Here is a 23,580-nt window from a genome sequence, read left to right as displayed (position 1 = left end):
AGGAGGAGAAAGAGTGAGCATCATTCCAACATACCTCCAGAACGCTGACATCGGGGCCAGCCCCATACATGATGATCCCGTCGGATCGGTCGGTGCGGATACTGGTGAGCAGCTGAGTGGACGAGGTGGAGAGGTCCAGGGCCGTGTAGGTGATGAAGCTTTCTCCGTTAAAGCTCATGGGCTCGTCCACAGATGCTGCATAAAGAAGAAAGAGCAACAGATGGACATTATTCATGCACGGTGAAGGGCGAAGAGTTTCTCTCTGGGCAATTACAAAGTCCATAAATAAAAACAACTTTACTCACGCTACATAAATCTGTTGGCTTAAACTAAAACTGACAAAGCCTTGAATAGTATAAAAGAGCAGACATCTTGGTTGTGGCAACATGTATTTTATTTTTTTTTACCAAGCTGAGGCTCTCAAGAATCACTAGGATGGTTGTAACTTGTCTAAGATATCATTTAACAATATGGGACTGTTTGAAAATGTTTACTATTATATCAAATTTGATGATCAGGGAAAAATAGTTTGGATGTCACTGAAATGGGGAAAAAATCATGCAGAATCACTTGGCAGGAATTTTCTTTGACTTTTTTGTTAATTTTTCTCAATTCAATGACTTCTCAAGGCCTGGAACAATGTTTGTTTGTTTGTTTTTTAAATATTCACAACTTTTCCAAGTTTTCCATGACAGCAGGACCCCTGCATGGCTGGAGAGCTGTAAAGCTGTGTAGCATTTATAATCAACCTTTTCCCCCATCCATGGGTTATTTCCCACCATCCATGGGAACATTCCCTCCATCCATGGAAACATTCCCCCATCCATGGAAACAATCCCACCATCCATTGAAACATTCCCTCATCCATGGGAACATTCCCGCCATCCATTGAAACATTCCCGCCATCCATGGGAACGTTCCCCCATCCATGGGAACATTCCCTCCATCCATGGGAACATTCCCCCCATCCACGGGAACATTGGCCATATTCATAGGCACATTCCCGTCATCCATGGGGAACATTTCCCCCATCCATGGGAACATTCCCATGGTGGGAGACATCCAGACTTACGGAAGCAGGAGTGTGAGTTGTCCTGACAGGTACAGATGTAGTCCGATCTGCCCACGTCTTCGCACCGCATGTTCACGTGGCACGGGTTGCTGGCACATGGCTGTTTGATGGGTCCCGGGGTGCGCTCAGCGATGGTGGTCGGTCGCGGCTTGGGGGTTGCCGGCGGTCTCTTAGTAGTGCTAACACAGGAGTCTTCCGAGATTTTGCAGGAGGAAAAAAATATACTCAATTCACTCTTATTATCTCTTTTATTTCATTTCACAAATTTCAGGCTCACCCTTCTATACACTATAAGGAGCTAATCATGTGTGATCTGCGTAACTACTCTACACAAAATAGTGACAGATTTCCTTTCCAATGTTGTCCAGACAATTTTGATGGCTTCTTTGAAATTAACTTTGGTTGTCCAAAACCATTGCAAGTTCATGGGATGAAATGACTTGAGACTTGATATAATGCTTATAAATGCAAAGCCCACAATTTCTTTTCCCCTCTTATTCAGAATGTTCACATGAATTCTGTGCTTGAATCTATGCTTTTCTGATGTTGTCAGAATATACAATGTATAACTCTCGCAGCGAAAACTGACAAGAAAAAATAGCTAAAAGGACTTGTTATAATCTTTATAAGCAGTTTCATTTTTACTCTCTGGTTAACGGTTCATACCTGTTTGACAGATGCAAACATAGTCACGGTGATGTCTGGAAGACACGAAGCTCTTGTCAGGGGTGGAGAAGGTGGAAACGGTGGAATAATTCACGGTGACCGTAGTCTCGCAGGCATAGTGCAACTCGCAGGACTGAGGCGTGCACATGTCACTGACCCAAGAGACCACCTCCAGCTTCATGCGATCATTCAAGGCGTTGCTCAGGTCGCCCATTTGCCGCTGGATCTGCTTCGGCTTGAGGTAGCTGCCGCGCTGCCTCCTGCGCTGGATGGCAAAGACGACGTCTGTGTTGGCCCGGTTCTCCACTGACTCATGGATGGTGATGACGATGACGTCCTCCGGGATGGCGAGGAACTGGTTGGCGACCGTGTACTTGAAGATGGCTTGGTTGGGGAGGAAGTCCACGGGCGTCGTGTCCGCGAACGTGATGGTGACGCTGTTGTTCAACATGGCCTGGTCTAGTTGTTGCACGGTCACTTGGACGTTGGCATAGACGGTGAAATGCCCGTCGCTGATGCTGACGTTGACTGGGTAGTAGCCCTCATCCAGGTCAGGCATTGCAATGATGTGCCCGTCCTTCTCCCCGATGCGGAAGAGGTTGTCGCTGACGACGCCGAATGTGAGGATGTCGTAGGGATCTTTGTCCGTGGCGGCGACCTCTCCGATGTAGCCACCGGGGAAGGTGTCCAAGAAGGAGCTGATGGTGATGGTCAGTGGAGAGATGACCTGCGGCATGTTCATCTGGTTGACCACGACGACTGTGACGAAGGCCAGCGAGGATAGCACGGGTCTGCCGCTGTCCGACACCTCGATGGTCAGATTGTACTGCGACTCCACGTCCCTGTTGAAGGAGATGCGGTTGCGCAGAACATTGCTTCCGATCATGCTGAACTCCCCATTCTCATTGCCCCGCACAATCTGGAATGTGAATGGGGCACCGTTGGCCGGAGTGTCCAGATCTGTGGCATTCAAAGCTAGCAAGGGAGAGTCCACTGCAGTATCCTCCTGGAAGAATAATGATCAACAAAATAGTTCGATCAAACATCTGATTATTCCATAACTACATCTGACCTACCATCAAAGTCTACAGTATGTCCTACCAAGTGTATCATTGACCTAAGAAAAATCAAAGCCTGGATATGATATGAACCCGGTTATAACTTTCCTTGAGGCATGGGGTATTTTCCATATATTCACAGTGGTATCATATTTTCCGAAATAAACAAATTTAAACAGTTCAATTTTTAATACTATAAATTCATATTGACTATTAAATGATATGTGTGTATCTGACACAACAGAACTACAAGCAACAATCTATCTGACCCCTGGTTCTTGCCATCACAAAAATCTCATACCATGATCTTTATCAAATATCAATATAGATATGAAATAAAAGGTGTATATCAAGAGGTTTATGCCAGTTTTACATATAACTTTTGATAGGCTTATGGTAGTGGCCTATAAATGAAGAGCATTAAAAATGAATATACATATGACATAAACATATATATACACATATGTTTATACCAATTTTATATACAAGGTTTATTCGGGTGTTGGTAGTTGCCTAATGTAAAGTACTACAGTACGTCCAACAGCTTACCTGCAGCCTGATGGTGTAGTTCTGCTGGAGCAGGAAAGGCGGATTGTCGTTGATGTCGTCGATGGTGACCTTGACGGTGACGTCTGTGTGCTGAGGTTCCTCGCCCAGATCCGTGGCTCTCACAAGGAGGGAGTACGAGGAGATCTGCAGAACCAGCACAAAAGTCACAGTTATTGCCAATTTCCCATGTCTCCCTCCCACACTTTGCCTTGAGGAAAGATACCTCACAGCTCTACCATTCAAGTGAGCACCAGGCATTGTGCAGGAAGGAAAAAAGGTCTCCTACATTGGCTTGTTGTATTCTCATACCAGCACCAAGAAACAATGAACTACTCAAAGCAAATCTGGCAATGTTCCCCACATAAAAGTTTGACAAAAGCGCATATCAAATTTACGTGAATACTAAAATTCTTGTTAAAGATTTATCTCGCCATCATGCTCACCTGTTCCCTGTCCAGTTTTGCGGCCAAACTGACCAGTCCGTTGTTGGGGTTGATGGTGAACTGGTCAAAGAGGTTACCATCAATGATGGAGTAGATCACGTGCCCATTGACCCCACTGTCTGCATCGGTTGCCATCACCTACGTCAAGGAAAAAAAAATCATATGATGATCACAGCTGGAAATATAGATGTGAATTTCATCAATTTTTACTGTTTGATGTATATACACACAAATATGCTGCAAGGAGGAGAAGAGTTGAACTTCTCAAGTCATAAAAAGTAAAAAAGGAACATCTGTTGATCTTATTCAATTATGTTTTCAACCTGTTCAGAAGTTTAGATCTACACTACAAAGGAAAACATTTTTGCAGTTTGCAATTGGGGCATGCCCCTAAGATAGAATAAGGTCTTGCAGAACCATCAGACCAATGTTTTTGTGGGCATGAATAGCAATTCATCAAAACTGGTATCCCCTATTAGGTTCTCACCTGAACAACATCCCCGCCAACCCTTGCAGCCTCGTTGACGTTGGTGGAGTAAATGTCACGGCTGAAGCGCGGGGCATTGTCATTGGCGTCGGTGATGTAGATGTTGATGGTGGTGGAGTCGGAGAGCGGGTTGGTTCCCATGTCTGATGCTTTCACGGTCAGATAGTAGGTGCTGGACATCTCATAGTCGAGAGCAGCTGCAACCGTGATCTCGCCTGCCAATGCGAGAACAGAGTCCGTGTTGAAACATATTAGCAAATAACATATACCAAAGCCAAATATGTCTATTATAAGTCAGAGAGTATCATTCTTGTGTGCAAGATATATGGAAGAAGTCAATATATGCTAGAAGTGAAATTAAAATCAAGCGAGTATTAAGGTGACTTTATTTAAAAAGGAATGCAAGTCTTGAAATGAAGAATCTCCTTTCCATTGTTCTTTAGCATTTGATCACAATATGTGGAACTGTACAATATCATAATTCATAACTGTGAGGGCACGCTATGAATAGAGACTGGCATTCACGACTTGTCATGCAAACAGGTTTACAGCGCGCTTTGATTCTTCCGGTACGTACCGATGTCACTGTCGATCCTGAATTTGCCGTGCTCGTTGCCCGACACGATCTGGTACGTGATCTGGGCGTTGAGGCCCACGTCTTGGCTGAGAGCCAGGACGGTGGCCACCGTGCTGCCCACGGGGGCGTCCTCTGATATGGTGGCGTTGTAGAGGTCGCTCTCAAACTGAGGCTCGTTGTCGTTCTCGTCCAGGACGTTGACGATGAGCTGGGCGGAGGAGGTCAGGTCGCTGAGGAGGGCGTCGATGGCAACCAGCGTCAGGTTGTACTGGCTGCGGTTCTCCCTGTCCAGGCTCTGGACCAGCGTCAGGATGCCAGACTCGCTGTCCAGAGAGAACACGTTCTCCTCCCGGTGGTCGGTCACGGTGAAGTAATGCCGCCTATTAGCTCCTGCATTTAAGTCATCAGTTTGAATTGGATTAGGGCGTGATGAGCTAAATACTTGAGATTCTATCACAGTTAATGTTTGGGACTAACATAATATTTGGTCAAGTTTCATTTATTCATTCATTCCATGGCATTATCCTGTACATCTGTCAAATAATTAGTGCATCTAGGACTACATGAATAAAGACTCAATTGCTCTAATTATGCAAGAGAAGGTGATAACACATCATTACACATTTGCAACATAAATTGCTGCTTCCTGTCACTCCTATAATCACAAATGTACATATCACATACTCTATATGTTATTATTCACCCTCGTCTGCAATAACATGGAAGAAGAGCTCATAAGATTCTTACTTTGTTCACACAATATTTATACTACTGTTTCATGTGGTATATCATATCTGGAAAAGCATTAAAATATAAATTGATTTTCTTTTTTGTATGATACACAATGAGGTATGAGCCTTCATGAGAACTTCGCTCCAACAGTCAAAACATTTCAGATGACCAAGATAATTGGCTACAACTAGAGTACTTGTTCCCATCCCTAGCTTTGCAGTTTCAGGGATCTGGAGCTACTGTGCTCTCTTCCTACCTGAGTCTGGATCTATGGCCTGGACCCTGGTCAGCAGTGTAGAGACAGTTGTGTTCTCACTGACGCTGACGTTGTAGACCAGCTGAGAGAAGATTGGTGGGTTGTCATTCTCGTCCAGGAGACCGATCGAGATTCCGGTCGAGCACGAGAGCCCGCCTCCATCTGTGGCGATGACCCGGAATCGGTAGAAGCGATTGATCTCGTAGTCCAGCTCTCCAAGAGTGCGCACTATTCCGGTGCCTTCACCTGAAATATTGCATGTGAATCATATGTTCTGATTATTGGCCCCACACTCGAATTGTCTCAAAATAGATACATAAAAATCATCTAGCCCCATGTGTAATACAATAACACCCTGTCCACGTAATTCTCGGCCAACTCTAGCACTGCCTTTCTCGAGAGTTAAACATCATAGATAATGGAACCATGCCTCCTTCCTCATAATGCAACATGGATCTCTTTCTGATGTATGCACTCAAAAATGTGCCCATTTAAGTCATAATATCTTTTAATGTTAATACACTCTTCTGCAGACCTGTTTCTTTCCTCATCTCCACAAAGTATGCTTTACTAACACCTACACATTATAATCAAAGACATGCAAACTCAGCTAGGATCCCAATGATTTTCTCCAATCTACGAGGTTAGAGGAATATAGGAAATGGAATTTGTTCCTTACCTGGATCCTTTTCAATGGTGAACAGCTCTGATCCCTCTCCCTCCAGAGTGTAAGTGATTTCTGCGTTGCTTCCAATGTCGGCATCGGTTGCAGTGACGTGGAGGATGTAGTGACCAACAGGCAAGTTCTCCCGAATGTTCTCCGTGTACAGAGTCTGACAAACAGAAAACAGTAACATAATAATTCAACAGATAGTTCCGAAAATAACGAGACGGTTTTCATATTACACGACAATGCATTTCAGGTGAATGGTTAATGAACGCATACCTAATAATTACTATCACTAGCCAATGATAGAGTGCATTCTTTACATTGACCAAGTGTTCACCTTATCCAATAAAGACAATGACGTCCATAACATGTAATGACACGATCATCAACGTTGTTTAAAAACTCACTATCAAGCATGTACCGTTCTTTGACAAGACATGTTTGTAGCCGTAACTCTGAAGTGTGAGCAAATAGAGCATTTTCTGGGATGAGTTCTTACCTGTAGACATACAGGAGAGTTGTCATTGATGTCTGTGACAGTGATCACAACTTGAGTTGTATCTGCAAACAGGCCATCGGTCGCAGTTACATTGAGACGATATGAATCCTTGACTTCTCTGTCCAGTTGGTTGGCGACATAGATGGTCCCAGAGTTGCTCTCAATGGCAAAGTGGTTGTACGGGTCACCAGACGTGATGTAGTACACGATGCGGGCGTTGGCGCCAACGTCACTGTCGATTGCTTGGACAGAGATGGCAACAGTTCCTTGGGAACTATTCTCCAGGACCTCTCCGGTGTACAGTTTCTTGGTGAATCTTGGGGGCGAGTCATTGAAGTCCATGACGGTCACATGGACGGTGGTCGTTGCTGTGAAGTCGCTGTCAGCGGCGTCCATCGCCTGAATGACCACATCGTAGGTGATGGTCATCTCACGGTCGAGGGCTTCTCGGAGGGTCACAACACCTGTCGTGTCATGCACTTTGAACTTCTCGAAGACGTCGTCATCGTTTTCACCCAGGCTGAACACCACCTGACTGTTGGGGTCGGAGTCTGCATCCATGGCCATTACCCTCAGGATGGGCTCGTCCACCGGCGTGTTCTCTGGAACCTTCACATTATAAGAGGCATCCTCAAAGATGGGTACATTGTCATTCACATCGGTCACGGTGACAAGGACGGTAGAGTAGGCGGCTATAGGCGGTTCAGTTGTTGTGGTTGCCTTGACGATCAGCTTATACCAGGCCACCGACTCAAAGTCCAGAGAGCTGACAAGGGTCAGGTTGCCCTGCTCGTCTATGGAGAAGCGTGTCGGCTCGTTGGTGTGCTCGTCGTTACCCGGCACCAGCGAGTAGGTGACCGAAGCGTTGCTGTGCGCGTTGAAGGATGCCAGGAAGGTGCCCACGGGCACGTCTTCAGCGACATCGATGGTGGGCGGGTTCCACTCGTCGTCGAAGACAGGCTGCTCATCATCCGAAGACATGACGTAGATCTCAGCAGCAGTCACCCAGCTCAGCGAAGGGTTCCCACCGTCCTCGGCCATGACAAAAAACCGGAAGGTGGATCCCTCTGTAGCATGGAAATATAAGCCTCATGTCACTTGGACAAATATACAAATTGAACCAATGTGGACAAAACACAGAACAACCTAGTAGTGAGATAGCATTTGGAAATCTCTGGAATGCCAGGTTTATTGAATTCCTTATTTACTGCAAACAATCGTTCCCCCTTATGTTCCTGACTATCCTTCACCCCATAAGTAACTTGGCTGATAGTGATAGATGGTGCAATATAAACTTTTCCCATGCTTTTTCTTTTTTATTTTTTTGCTCAATCATCATGCACTTCTCTTTGAACAGAACAAGAAAAGTTCAGATAGAATTCGAGAAAACTGAGCTCCACATGTAATCAAACAAAAGTTATTTACTCATTCATCATTTTTTGATACACAGATGGAGAGGATTTTGCTACAATGTTCTGTAAGAGATGATCTGATTTGACAACTCGATGTACAGTGAGATCTTGCATCTTTGCAAAGTTCAAGTTCCATCTTTTTTCTGATGTAGAAAATGAAAGTTACTTAAAGTGGAAAGAGAACCTTTTAGATTATTATGCACTATATAAAGGAAAAATCATGATAATTATTAGTAATGTCTCTGTCTTCCAGACTGGTACCATAATATCAGCCACAGCATTTACCTTCTCCTTGAAGAGATTCCTTTGTGGAAATGGTCCCAGTCTTTGCGTCGATCTGGAACAGGTCAGAGGTGGTGGCGTCTGTCCCGTTGGAGAAGGAGTATGTCAGGAGGGAATTGCTGCCAGAGTCACCATCAGTGGCAGCCACCTGCAAATGGGAAGGCAGCGTAGGTTTAATCTAGTCGTATCACCGCACCGTACACATTGAAGATGGCAATCAACAGGATTCACATACAGTGACTTCTCTTCTCAGTATTACAATGCAGTGCTGGACTTGGACAAGTTCTTTGCCATGTACTGTACCAGGTCTGGTGAATTACAGCAGTTTAATTGTTCTATTATGTGGGCAACTGCATATTCTGCCCACAAAATCAGTAACAACATAATGCATTACCTTAGGATACAGGAGATAATATGCCATTCTGCCAATTTCGTCTTTTTCATGAGAACTGTAAAAATTAGACAAAACTGCCAAAAGGAGCTATAATCTAAAATGAAACCAGAGAAAAATTACACAAACATGAAAATACACAGATCGATGACAAACAAACCAAGAAGTGAAGGCTAAGGATATGGAAATATATCTTATACATTAACGTCAGGGCATAAAAATACTGCGACCTGAAATGTATGTTACATGATTTATACCACTTACCACCACAACTGCCGTATTCAGCTCTGCATCAGCGCTGATGAAAGCACGGTACTCCTTCATCTCAAAACGGGGTGGGTTGTCGTTCCTGTCATTGAGGATGACCTGGACTGTGGTGTAGGCGGTCTTGCCGCCCCCGTCCACCGCCATGACGGGCACGCGGAGCATCCGCTCGCTAACCGACTCCAGGTCCAGGAGCGTCCGGCTGCGGATCTCGCCTGTGAGGAGCAGATAAGAAATCAATTTCATGGAAGCAGGGAATGATATTCCTGGTACGTATCCAAACACAGTTTGCCATGCACTTTTTTTTTTTTGAATACCACTGCTCCACAAACTTTCTTTTGTGTATCAGTTTTCTTCCTTGGAACTGTACAGGACACCGTTTGAAATATTATTCATCGGCTGAAATTGATACTCAAATTTGAGTTTGAAAATTATTCCCTGGGAAGCAATGTGAAAAATACACTTTCTTTCTCCTCAGGTACAAGTCTCATTTTGTTTTCCCTTAATTTTATTGCAACATCCTCCCCCCCCCCCCAAAAAAAATTTCTTGACCCCCTTAAATACAAAGTGCAGATACCTGCTCAAAGTGAAATGTTTGAAATGTAGTCAAGAAGTAACTCCACCATATAAATTCTGGAATGCTAATATACTGTGAGAACATGAGAAGATCACCTGGCAGCCTGGATTGGCTGCTAACCAATGATTGGATGAACATACTGGATACATCTCAATATAGCTATGCATTCAGATGCCTCTGTGATAAGCACCCCACTAAACACATCCAGACACCTGAGTGAAAGGCAGGAAAACAAATTTGCTCTCAAAGATATTTATAAAATATTTATGCACTTTCTTTCTGCTGTAAGTTCTGAGATGCAATCGCAAAATCTTCCCATTGTTAGTATAAAAAATTACAATGGTCAGCAGCTGCAGAATGCAATTAACTGTGTATTGTTTTAACATGTCAAACCTTCATGCTAATACATCTTATTCCTGCCCATCACATCAAAGCTACACAAAAATATGTTGAGTAGTGGTTGTGGCAAACTGTGCCCAGGTGTGTGTGTGCGGGGGGCGGGCAGGAGGGTGATACAAGTAGATCAAGAGGGGTCATAAGGTGAATTATAACTCCTTGCTTTGAGCTTGAGAAACAAACCTTTAATACAAAATTATACATTAGTGATCAAGGTACTGGGTCCTGTGACATACAAAGATGCAATCAAAGGGGGTAAGTCAGAAAATCAAATGTAAGCAAGTATCAGCCAATCATTATGCGTATTCAGAGACTTAATATGTTTAGTTTTCCGACTTCAGTTTGATCTCAAGTTGTATGCAACACGGTTCTGGTCATAAAAGTGCAGATACACTCAATAAAAGCAACAACAACAAGACGACCACCTGCAACAACAGAAACAACAAATAACAACAACAACAACAATCCAGTGTCCGTCGTACCAGCATCTAACAGCTTGCATCACTGTCAAGCTGTACATGGATATGTGACATGTTTACCACAGTACAATAGATTTGACAAATCAGCTTCACACACACAGATGCGCACAGACACACACGTGTGTACACAGGCAGCTCCATTTAGTACATGTATTAAAAGCACATCACTGCAAACTAGGAAACATCGGCCAACCATATCATGGGTCGTTATCATCTCACACTTGATTATTTTTCTGTGCAGAGCTTGGAGTGCTTGCATCCCGGAATATATGGAGTCACAAAGCTCGCAGCAAGCAGAAGGTGACCACTGGCCTAACTGCACAATTTGCTTCTCATTATCTTTCTTACAATCAAGCAGTCTTATTACTTGCAGTAACATTTACATGCCCCCTCCTCCCACCCCCCCCCCCCAAAAAAAAACCCCACCAATAACAACAAGAAAAAAAACTCACCAATAACAACAAGATTAAAAAAAAAATTCTACTTGGTCTGTCAGGTTTAGCTCTCCTTTTGTTGATTCCGCATTTTTTTTGTCAAACTTTGCAATTGTCAAATGAAAGTAAGCTGGCAATTTGTAAAGCATATATATACAGAATGTTTTATGGTGGTGAGATAACTACAAAACTTATTTGTACCTATTAAACAGATAGTGAATATCTTGATGAGCTGATTGTCTATGCATTATATCTATTGCTGTCCACTGACACGCGATCTCTGCTTTAGTGCATGATGCATGGAAGGTAACTTCTGGCAAAAGTTTGTGTGACATCATCATTTCATTACTATCACCTATCTTATACATGTACACTGTATATACACATATGTGTAAACATATGTATATATAGATATGAATATATTAACATAAATATTTACATGCAAATGCATTTGATGCATGAATAAACATTCATACAAACACATTGATTCATGCAGCAATTTAAACTGAAAGGCAAGTGATATGTATAAATACTGCTTTGATGACATTTAAAAATTCCTGATCACGTCACAAAATCTATCCTTCTTGAGTAAGACTTAAAATCATAAAGATGCTACTGTGCAAAAAAAAAAAAGACAGAAAAATTCACAGCAATCAACTTAAAGGGTGAAAAATCAAAACTTTTGTCAAGCGTGAAATCAAACTTTCATCAAGGGTGTAAGTGATGTGCCACCCAAAGCAAATAAAATATTTTTCAGCATCCTTTGTCAAACATACGTGAATCTCCATCTATTGGCATCAGTGATATAAGAACACCTACAAACAGAGATGGTTTGGGAACAGGGGGGAAAAACACAAATAATGGTGACCATGCAGGGATGTGAACATGACTTTGATACGCTTCAGGATCTTACAACATACTATTGGAGTGGATGTGTTCACACCAAGCTGCATACAAAAGGAAACAATCATGAATAAACTATGCACACTTTGACACACACATAAGCACAGTTTTCATGTTGTGTGCATCATGCAAACAAGAGGATTAATGATTTTGTTTGGCCGACTGCCTAAAAAATTAGGACATGTTTGAGCAAATCTTGAAAGAGGCATAAACAAAATTCATGCTTTTGATGAAATTAAAGAGAAAGCAGTTGCCATGGGGAGTACAGGAATGCATCCCTCGGAAAAGTTGTTTGGGATGAGTACACTGACAGAAAGCAACTGGAGCAAATTAAACACCTTCTTTCTTTATTTTGCCATTGAGTCAAGAAGATGAAATATTTCATCAATGCTCATTATGTGGCAGTTGTAAGCATCTTGATAGATATTTGTCAACTATGCTTCTTTATTTACAAAGATGAAAGAGCACATGGAATTCAGAAAATGATATTCATATGCAACTGTAACTTCCATGAAAGCGTTGGTGTTGGTGGGGAATAACTGAAGACCCGACATACATTGTATATACAATTGCAAGACAAGATGCAAATGCACACAGCGGTAGTATCAACGTATGGATCACCTCCATTGATAAAGCAACTTCTGTAAGGTCTTTGAGTATGCGAAACAAGTCACATTCTTGGAAATATTTGTCACCTAATGGGAACACCCAATATTCCTTTCCCACGAACACGTTTCACTTCTTAACCTTAAATATGATGATATTGAAGGGAGGCTGGTGAAATATCTGCATGTTAAAAGCATTATTATAAAGCAGTTATGAAGGCGACAAGTTGTACATGACAGGTCATGGTACACTTGCAAAATCCAGGCAAACACATATATGTGTCATCTACATTAACTCATTTCATTTCAGCCTGTAATAAGACTAAGAAAGTCTGAAAAAATACCTGTAGTTCAAAACTACCAAGATGTAACATGATTTTCTATGTGACCCTTTGTGATCATATGCACCTATCACCTCATATTTTCTCTTTCTTTTTAACCTCTAACCCCTGCTTTTCTCTACAGAAAACCAAAGAAGACGCATGAACTGAACTAAGGCTGTAACTTCATAGAAGCCAAGGATAAACAAAATCAACATACCAAGAAACAACAATGTACTCTTCATTCTAATTCTCTCCTCTCCGAAATTATCCATGTAATACCTCCTCGCAAAACCTGTAAAGTTTCTTCTCCTAAAAATATTCCACTGGTGTGATTTGTCTTAACACAGTGTAAAGAGGAATAGTAGCGGCATGCATATATATGTTTGTATGATTCACACGAACGGAGTTATAGACATGCTGTAAAAACAAGTGGTTAGATTCACGCATAATCATGGTCTTAATCTTAAAAAATCACATCCGACACTCAATGGGCATGCTCTGGGAACTGTACCTTTCTGGCTGTCGATGTCAAACATACGCCTGGCCTCAGCACTCATGATGGAGTACATCACCTCACCAAAGATCCCAGTGTCTTCATCAGTGGCCATAACCTGAAAACAAGACAAGTGCACAGCAAGAATTCTTTGAGGTTGTTTTTATTTGTGTATGTTTGCAAGATCAAACAAAGGGCAGTCCCTGAACGTTTTGCAAGTTTTGTCACCGAGATGTCATTTTCAAGACCCCAAGGGTCATAATATCGCATCATCTCAATTTCAATTCTATTCGATTTATTTATTTCATAAAATCATATTCAAATTATTATTACAGAGATGTGTAAGTGAAAGGAGGGAATCACGCCAAAATGTTGGGCTTGGAAGTCAAGCAATGAAAATGGCAATTTCTTGTCAATGTTTTCAATCAATATCCTGTGATTGGTCCATTTTTCTGTGCTGCTGATATTCAACATGAAGTTTACTCATATTGAAAGTTTTCATCTAATCTTTGAGCTCACCTGGTACACCACTTCGCCAGCCGTGGTGTTCTCCATGAAATCGGTGATGTACTCGTCCAGGCTGAAGACCGGGGTGTGGCGGTTGACCCGCGTGATGTTGACATGGACAGTGGCCGAGCTGGTAAAGACCTGGTCCGAGACGGAGACGTTGAGCTGGTGGAAGCCCCGCCCATTGACCAAGTTGGGCTTGTGCGAGGTGGAGAGGTTGATGACGCCTGACAGAGTGGTGTGAAACATATACAGAAATATAAACATATACCAGGGTGGTGTGAAACATATGTATAAACATATGACTGGGTGGTATGAAACATATACAGACATATAAACATATCATCAACAAGCAAATAAACTTTTAAGCACACTTTGACATAGAGGAAGCATACGCGGTAACTCACTGTACTGGGAAATTATTGTCTATTTCATGTAGAGCTTTCTTCCTGGAAGTACACATAGAACTTTTACTACTTTTCCATTTCACAAAATAATAAATAAAATCTACTCCTATCTAATCTAAAATTCATGGTTGCCAATTTCATAAGGGCAAAATCACAATTTCTTCTTCATAATTCCTCCAGAATTTAAGGGATTAAAAAAATATGTACATGAAGTGATCAAATAGTCCCACCTGTCTTTTTGTTGATGACAAAGGTCATATCTTCGTTGCCCGTCACGATGGAATACGTCAGCTTGTCCACATCGCTGATGTCGGGGTCAATCGCAGACACGGCGGTGACAAAGGCGCCCCGCTCTGCCAGCTCGCTGATGGCGCAGTAGTAGTCGCGGCTGACGAAATGCGGCGGGTTGTCGTTCATGTCCGTGACCCGGATGCTGACGTGCGTCTCGCTCTGCAGCGGCGGCATGCCGCTGTCCGTCGCCACAACGAGGAAGTCGTGCGTCCTGCGCTCCTCATAGTCCAGCACATGGGAGGTGAGAATGAGGCCACTGTTTGCAGCGATGTGGAAGAAGCTGGTGCGGTTGTCGGTCTGGACGATCTGGTAGCGCACGCCGCTGTTCTCGGGCGAGTCCTGGTCAGTGCTGCTGACCTGCAGGACAGTGGATCCCACAGCTACGGCTTCAGAGAGCACCGCCTGGTAGATCTTCTGGTTGAAGCTCGGAGCCACGTCGTTGACATCGGTGATGTCGATGTCGACGGTCACCATGGCAGATGCCCCAGTCAGAGTGTCACTGGCCAAGACCTGCAGACTATATTGGTTCTGAGTCTCATAGTCCACAGCTCCAATCAGATTTATCACACCTGAAAAGACCAAAGAGAGAAATATTTATACTCTCGTTCCAACAAGTTTCTCTTGTATATTAACGACCCAGTAGGGTGGGGATTCATGGGTGGCCCGATCCACTTGCTACCCACTCTGGTACAGTCAGACCATTAAGTTATGTTACTCCCGCACGCACTGCGCACGGGGCTGCTTCGTGCGGCTGCGTGCGGTTTCGCACGGGTGCGTGCGGCTCCGTGCCATTTCGTACGGCCTCGTGCGGGTGCGTGCGCTTCTGTACGCCCCCGTGCGACCCCGTGCGACCTCGTGCGCCTCCGTGCGGCTGCGTGCCAGTCAGTGCGCCTCCGTGCGGCTGCGTGCCACCGTCGAGTGCGGACCATCTGGCACGCTACCGTGCGAGGTGTTGGCACGGTACCGTGCGTGGTGTTGGCACGCTACCGTGCGAGTCCGTGCGAATCCAGCATCCTGCTAGTCCCGATACGGGACTCTTTTTTTTTCACCCTCTCATACGCCCTCATTGGTGGTAGCGCGAAGTCTTCTCGATCGCGACAGTCCACGCATCGCGTGAGTCCACTAATTGCTGCCCCCGAAAAAAAAAAGAAAAGAAAAAAGATCTACACTTGGTCTCTCCTTATACTTCACGCCCTCAACGACGGTATTTCCGTGTGCAATATTGCTAATACCATACACACCGTAATAGTACACACCGTATACGAAGGCAGTCCAGGCAGTGGACTAGCATCCTGCGTGCGAATCCATTGGAGGCCGTGCGTGCATGCATTGTAAATAATAATGTCCCCTTTGTAAGTGTGTGCTCATGACTATGTGTGCGCCTGCGTGTCCATGTCTGTGGATCCGTGCCCATGCCTGTGTGCCTGCAAGCGATCGCGAGAAGACGATGCGATGTACACACTGTACAATGTTCAATGAAAGCCCTTACAAGTGTGTGCAACTGCGTATTACATGTAAACACTCATGCCTGTCCAAAAATGGACGATTTTCTACATTGCAGAGATCACTGCCAATCTTTCTAAAAATATGGAGTACCATCACCGTGTGTACATGTATCTCTCCTTGAAAAGAAATTGGAAAAATTGTGTGGTTGTATGTGTGTCTTTATCACTCGATAACTTGAACAGTGTAGAAATAATTATGGTAATAATGACAATTAACAACAACAACAACAACAGAGAAAAGCTATTGTATAATTACATTAAGGGAACCATTTGTTGATGATGATGATGATGTTGATGATGACTCAAAAGGTAGTAATAAATGTACATTGTAGATGTTCCATATTGTTGCATTATCAGTATGGTGTATTAGTATTTTTACTATTTTTGCCTCCCGTTCCTTCCGCAATTCTCTGAGTGCCTTTAATGCCCCCAAACGAGATTCTTTTCGCCCGTCGACAGAGAGGCACACAGGTAGTCCATGGGCCAAGAGCCGAAAAATGGGTTGTTGGTACCACCCGAGGTGGCAAAACCTTTTTGGTGTCATTTTGTTTGTCGGACATAGATATGCTTATCAAGCTATGATAGCATTTCCAAATGAGTAGCTTAGTCATAATAAATGAATTTTTAACCAATTTGGTCTCGTTTTTATATCCCTATACTTCTGAATCGAAACTAACCGCTATACAAATACGAGCACTGCCTTCTGTATGTCCACAGGTGTTCTGTTGTAAACGCGGTGCGCTTAGTCTTTATTCAAGGCAGCGAAGGGAATATCCAAAGGGTTATGATGTCCACAGCTGTCACGCGGTGCGCTTAGTCTTTATCTAGAACAATGTACCGTTATCATTATCTAAAGTTCCTAATAAAAGGGATTATCTATACTGTTTTTATACCACCCTCTCAACAAATACATCAGTTTTAAACAAAAACCACTCTGTTCATTTACAACATTATTAATTATAATGTATTGTAGTGTACCGGTACATTGTTTTTGCATAATCTTTCATTGTTGGATGGAAATAAAGCGACATTGGCGTGGTATTAGCGTTTTCAACGTAGCTTTTTCACCGGAAAATGATAAATAATTGAAAAAGACGCTAAAATTCACGAGAAATTGCTTTTTTGTTGTTGTTGTTTTTAGATAAAGGGATATACACTGTATCATAAGCTTTGGATATTTCCTTCGCCGTCTTGAATATTAGACTAAGCGCTGTGGACATCATAACCCTTGGATATTCCCATCGCTGCCTTGAATAAAGACTAAGCGCACCGCGTTTACAACAGAACACCTGTGAACATACAGAAGACAGTGTTCTTCTTTGTATAGCGGTTGGTCTCGATTCAGAAGTACAGGGATATAACAACGAAACCAAATTGGTTTAAAATTCATTTACTATGACTAAGCTACTCATTTGGAAATGCTATCATAGCTTGATAAGCATATCTATGCCCGACAAACAAAATGACACCAAAAAGGTATTGCCACCTCAGATGGTACCAATATCTGGCCTGGCCCATGGACTAAGGTTGGTAATCCAGCTGTGTGAAGGCAGTCAAGCGGTTCATTGTGTTCCCCTTTCTACGGTCAACTACATGTGCTCGTGAACAATGGAAATATCGATCGGGTGCGAGGTATGAATAGAGCGTGCGCTGATGAGCTCTCAGAATCTTTTGTTCTACACAAAACCAGGTACCTGAATGAGGTGACTGGGGTCAGCGAACCCGCATTTCTAACTCATTTCAGCCTTGATCATTTTATGGACATGTTCGTACGAGTTTACAGCAGAACAAGCAAAAAACTAAATCAGGAAAAGGTACATAATACTGTAAACCCCCCCCTTTTTTTTCAAAGAGCAGGAGAACAAATCCTGATAGAATAAACTCAGATCTTTTTATCGAACCCACTTTTCTGAGCATTTTAACACAAAGAAAAATGAATTTAGGCCACTGAAGCAGGCACCCTTGTCTTCATTTTGGGAACCTGGTAAACCAGGTTCCCGTATATCAGTTGCTCCCACGGGAACCTGGTAAACAAGGTTCCCGTAAGGAATGGATTAAAACACACACACACACACACACATTCTTTGTCCTTTCTGATATTCCCCCAAAGTCTTGAAATATATGTAGAGCTTACACATTGTCGTAAGCAGGAGATTAAAAAAAAACATCGTCGCTGCAGGATAGGTCGGTATATTAACAGTTTCCGTCTCGATTGGTTTGTAATCTTGGCAAAATACTGACAACTACTAGATTGCTAGAAGAGAGCGAAGTCATATGTGGATTTAAAACGTTTCTTGTGATGGCTTATGCACCAACATGCCCCTTTGATAATGATCGATTAACCCGCGAGTATCGTAAAAACAAACAAACGAACAAATACCTCGGGAAAATCCGATTTGTGACTGGTTCACCATAACATTCGCGCCTATCGCGTGCATGTGTATTTGCGTAATTGTTGGATGTTGACTGGATATTGGTAAGCTGGCTTAGTGCATTGTGGGAATGTGGGTAAATAAACATCCATCATGGCGGTTTGAACGATTTGCCGATCGATGCATTGAATAGTGTTATGTATGGTGTGGTTTGTTTTCAGCCTAGTTTGGCACTTTCTGATGATGAAGCACAATCATGTCATATTTATACTTCTTTGTCATACAACTTGTACCTCGCATCCGGTGTATCGGATTATTATTAACCATGCATTGTTCCATTGCGCTGACGGGGGAACTAATCCATGAAGAACAACCTCGGGAGATTGTTACGATAATCAAAACTGTTTTGGGCTTTCGGCATCTGAAAAACATTATTCTAGCTCTTGACTTGACTCCGCCACTAATTAATATAACGTAACCCTCACTAAAAGAACGCATTGTGCCACACATAAAAGGCGGATTACACCTCTGAAAGCCATCATCGGCGACCAGGCTTCTAGAAATGTCTTTTGTATCGATACAGTACTGAGGTCATACTCCAGCCAAATGTTTTGATAAAATCATTAGTCTACCTGAAATGAGAATCAAGGAACGAACTGATCCCCCTTTTTTTGTTTTGTTGAGTGAACGCTCCCTACATCCCCTTACCCACAAGAAGGCTACGACCACATAGGAGCAAGTGCGCTGTTAGCTGTCGTGCTTGAAACAAACCACGGGCATTATACATACATATATATGTATATATATATATATATATATATATATACATATATTAATGAATTTAAATATACATTCATATATATATATATATATATATATATATATATATATATATATATACAAATATATATACATATTGATTGAATCGTTTCTTTACTCAAGAAAATGTTTTACATTACACCACCGGTCTAGTTATCCCAAGGTTTCTTTGAAAATGCTGCAAGCATCAAAATATCAAACATCGTAATTTCTATATACAATTTCCCGTGAATGCTAAGCGTATGAGAGAAAGAGATATAGAAAAGAACAAAAAACTTCTGCCATATGTCTTGTTTCTCGCTTTATTGCAGCGTATGTCATTGTCGAAGTATAAATGCTATGATAAATGTTTGTAACAACCACATGAGAACTTGCACATTCGATTCCCAACAACCATTAAATCATTGGGGTCCGTAAAAAAGGTTACATAATACATACGAAGCACCTCATTATAATGTATTCGATGGACCGGTGCAGAAAAAACTGGCTGTCTGTAATCGGCCTTTGAACATCTCTATTATGCTCATAATCCCCGACTTTTCAGATGGCGGCTACGAGCGCGTCCAGGGATGTTTTTGTATCAACGTTCTGATTATTCATGGAGGTACAATGTAACCTGATACTCTGGCCACCTGGTCTATTCAAAGTATTCTTGCGTAATACACGCGCGTAATTATGTTAGGCTGTGTTTCACCATGATGAATATATAGGACCCCATAGTAGCAATATCGGCTCTTGCGTTGTATGAATGCTATACAGGGATCCTCCATTTGGTTCGTTGGCCAAGTAGATTCTTTTAACGATCTTATAAGCAGGCTGTCATTCATAAGTATGACAGAAAAAACAACAACTTCAAGCAACAACAAGTTGAGTTTCGCGAACTAATCTTCCATTTGAGTTGGTTTCTCGGTTTTGTTTCAACAATTTTTATAATGTTGACAAAAGCCTGATGGGATGTTCAATATTCAAATAAATCATTGCACCTTTCTCGCAATCTTTGACAACTAATGATGACTAAACCTGTGAAATCCACGATTTATTTATTTATTGTTCTATTTTTTTTTTTTTTTTTTTGTATAGAAACGTTTTCTCTTTGAATTTATCCATCATGACTGCCTCAATATTTCGACCGTAATTATATGACTTAGGTTTCCATGGGATCAATAAAGGAGATCAACGAACGCATTTTTGTAGGTTTCCTGTCGGGTTTAATGTTGCAAAGTTTATGTGCAATCACGATTCACTTACAACCCTATATATACTGTAATGTCGGGATGAGATATTGTTCACTACACATCAAGTGAGATTAAATCTTACACAGTGATATGATATATATGATAAAAGTCATCAGCAAACGGGATAGATTATTGTTTTGTCTATGTGTGTGTGTGTGTGTGTGTGTGCGTGAGCGTGTGAGAGAGAGAGAGAGAGAGAGACATGAGAAAGGGAGAATATATATATATATATATATATATATATATATATTCATTTATTTATTTATTTATTTATATATATATTCACTTACAACTATATAATTTTATAAAACACATGTTCAAGTCAGTTGACGGAACATTTATAAGCTCTTCCGGTCTGCGTATGAAACATCTGAGTCTATGCGATAAGAAGAAAGATTGAGAGATAGAGAGAGAAAAATAAAATAGGCTGGTCTTCTAAATTTTGTTCGATGAATGGTAATCTGAACACACTTTTGCAAACGAAATGAAATATTATACACGGCTAGGTTTGCCTATAATCTGTGTTATGGTAATATGTTATTAGATTATACATAATAATACGGGCAAAATATCTTGAATAAGTGATCGCCACCATCGATGAGGATATTCAATCTAGACGACTAATTGAAGATGATGAGAATGAAGAAGACATAGTGGATAGCTGGAAAGGAAAGTAATGTGATGCAATGAGATAAAAATGAAAATGAAGGAGCACGAATCGAGGCAAATGTATTACAAAGGAAGAGAAAATGGCATATTCGAGTGTTTAAAATGGTTTAACATTATGCGAAGATTTCATGGTCATTTTTTTTCTGTGTGTGTGTGTGTACGTTTGTTTTCTAATTTTACAGTTATGTAATTCAAACTCGTCGACAAAATAAAAGAAAAAAAAGATAGCGCCATGAATATGTTCATAATTCAATCTCAGTTTCCTCTCACTATATCCTATCACTTCAAAAAACGTATTCAAATTAGAATGTCCATAGACAATTCAAATTCGTCTCCATGTGAGAGAGCGTCTTTTCAAACAGGGTCGCAGGTGACCATTCCCGAATTCGACGCAAAAGTTAATTCAATTTAGCAACAACAACAACAAAAACTAGAGAGGGGCCGTCAAAGGCGGCAGACCCACGCCTTGTACAAAGTAGGGGTAAACATACTGTGCATTCGGTCATCTACCAGAATTCGGTCACTTAATTGCCAGTGTCCTTTATCACCAGCCAGTGCGTTCTACCAAAGATCGTACACTGAAGTGTACGATCTTTGGTTCTACAGTCACATCACACGCAAATCACATCATTTCACATACGGTAACACTCATTCACCACAGGAAAGTCCTTTAGTCTCCTCCAAAAATCCATCGAAAATCCCAAATTCCACCGTCAAAAGTGCAGATTCGGAACTTTTCCAAGCGCGTGCGAATTAAGTCCAGTTTTAAGAGTATTGTCTACGCGATGGGTCGCCGAAAAAGCGCTAAAAATCGAGAAATACGCCGTTTTCTTGCGGGATATTTTGCTTATAGCAAGCCGAGAGTGTGTTGATATCAAAGGTCGTATGAGTGAGCGATCTTTGATGGTATCCACAAAAGCGCAAAAGAAAAACAAAATTTACGTACCCCTAGGCAATTACCCCTATGATTAGTGTCTACGGGAATTATTCAATGCAAGGGTTAAATGCAAATGTCTACTGCACCAGTATTCGGTCACCAACGAGCGCCGCAACGTCCCGATGCTATTTTGCACCAACAGGGTAGAGCGCGATGCATTTTCAGCGGCCTTGCACCCGCATTGACATTGAGCGCGCATATCGTGCAGTGTGACTGCGACCGAGCAAATGCTCCTCCAACGAAAAAAACAATCAATTTTAATATGAAAAATCATCAAAATACGGGCCAGTTTGTGACGACGGAGAACGAACTTTCATAAATCCAGAAGGACATAGTCCTTCAAATAGGCGTAAACGTAAATTTCGGAATTCTTACGAACATTTGAGCAGCGAAGTCCGATCGTTTGGGGAGTTTATGTTTTCGTATGGTAGCGGAAAATCGCAAAGTGAGAAACGGGAAATTTTCGGAGTGGTCACTATACCATGGGGTCAAAACTTAAAGGTCGCACAGAATTTGCAAGGGTCAACCGATTATCACCAAAATCTAATCGATTCTTTCCTGTCATTATCCAGACATCCCCTGAACATTTCGTGCAAATCCGTTTACCCGTTCTCTTGTTATCTTGTACACAAACAAACAAACACACACACACACACACACAAACAAACAAACAAACAAACAAACAAACAAACATACGGAACCCTTTACATAACCCCCTGCCGATTTTCATCGGCGTGGGTAAAAAGGCTTGCCATCGCGTATACTCCAGCAGCTGTAGAAGAAGCCGACATGATCATAGAAGTATGACAAGCACAAGCCTCACAGGCTTGAAGGCCTAAAATTATTACATCACTTGAGAAAATAAGGAAAAGACAATATTTTTGTTGAAATAAACAACATTTCTCCTGGCATTCTTCAATCTCTCATAACAGACGGCTAATTTTGCTGAATTGTTCTTCTCTTATGTCATGAGTGTAAATCAATATTTGTTTTATTGTTTATACAGTACCAGTCATCCCCCGATAAAAGACAAGAAAGAAATGAAGAACTAATCTCATTCAATAAGCATAATGTATAAAGGAAATGAGCATTTGCTGCAATCGTTTATGAATATGAAAATGCTGCAATGTGCATGAGTTCGCGAAGTCTAATGGAATGAAAAAATGTAGTCCTACCTAAATGCAGATATATGCTTAAGATATGAAGAGTTTGTTTGCAAAAACCGATAAGTCCATATTTGCCAAATGGAGATATTTGCGATTAAAGGTCA

The 23,580-nt window shown here is 41.9% G+C and overlaps 1 protein-coding gene across 1 annotated transcript in view; it reads right to left on the bottom strand.

Moving 5' to 3' along the window:
* LOC139727958 (protocadherin Fat 1-like) overlaps positions 1 to 23,580 on the bottom strand; it is a 172,326-nt gene that overhangs the window by 19,827 nt on the left and 128,919 nt on the right. Inside the window, exons 12-26 of the mRNA XM_071638930.1 lie at positions 14,713 to 15,342; positions 14,088 to 14,302; positions 13,587 to 13,686; positions 9,359 to 9,573; positions 8,707 to 8,851; positions 7,010 to 8,076; positions 6,520 to 6,673; positions 5,841 to 6,086; positions 4,853 to 5,242; positions 4,276 to 4,490; positions 3,789 to 3,926; positions 3,346 to 3,489; positions 1,739 to 2,744; positions 1,073 to 1,264; positions 35 to 195 (exon numbers count right to left, since the gene is read on the bottom strand). Coding sequence (XP_071495031.1) covers positions 35 to 195; positions 1,073 to 1,264; positions 1,739 to 2,744; positions 3,346 to 3,489; positions 3,789 to 3,926; positions 4,276 to 4,490; positions 4,853 to 5,242; positions 5,841 to 6,086; positions 6,520 to 6,673; positions 7,010 to 8,076; positions 8,707 to 8,851; positions 9,359 to 9,573; positions 13,587 to 13,686; positions 14,088 to 14,302; positions 14,713 to 15,342 — 5,018 coding nt within the window. The remainder of the gene's footprint in view (positions 1 to 34; positions 196 to 1,072; positions 1,265 to 1,738; positions 2,745 to 3,345; positions 3,490 to 3,788; positions 3,927 to 4,275; positions 4,491 to 4,852; positions 5,243 to 5,840; positions 6,087 to 6,519; positions 6,674 to 7,009; positions 8,077 to 8,706; positions 8,852 to 9,358; positions 9,574 to 13,586; positions 13,687 to 14,087; positions 14,303 to 14,712; positions 15,343 to 23,580) is intronic.

This window comes from Diadema antillarum, unplaced genomic scaffold (genome assembly GCF_040938485.1).
Source record: "Diadema antillarum isolate AM-2024a unplaced genomic scaffold, OU_Dant_1.0 seq00000160_RagTag, whole genome shotgun sequence".
NCBI classification, from domain to species: Eukaryota; Metazoa; Echinodermata; class Echinoidea; order Diadematoida; family Diadematidae; genus Diadema; species Diadema antillarum.
This window is presented reverse-complemented; position numbering and strand designations above follow the sequence as displayed.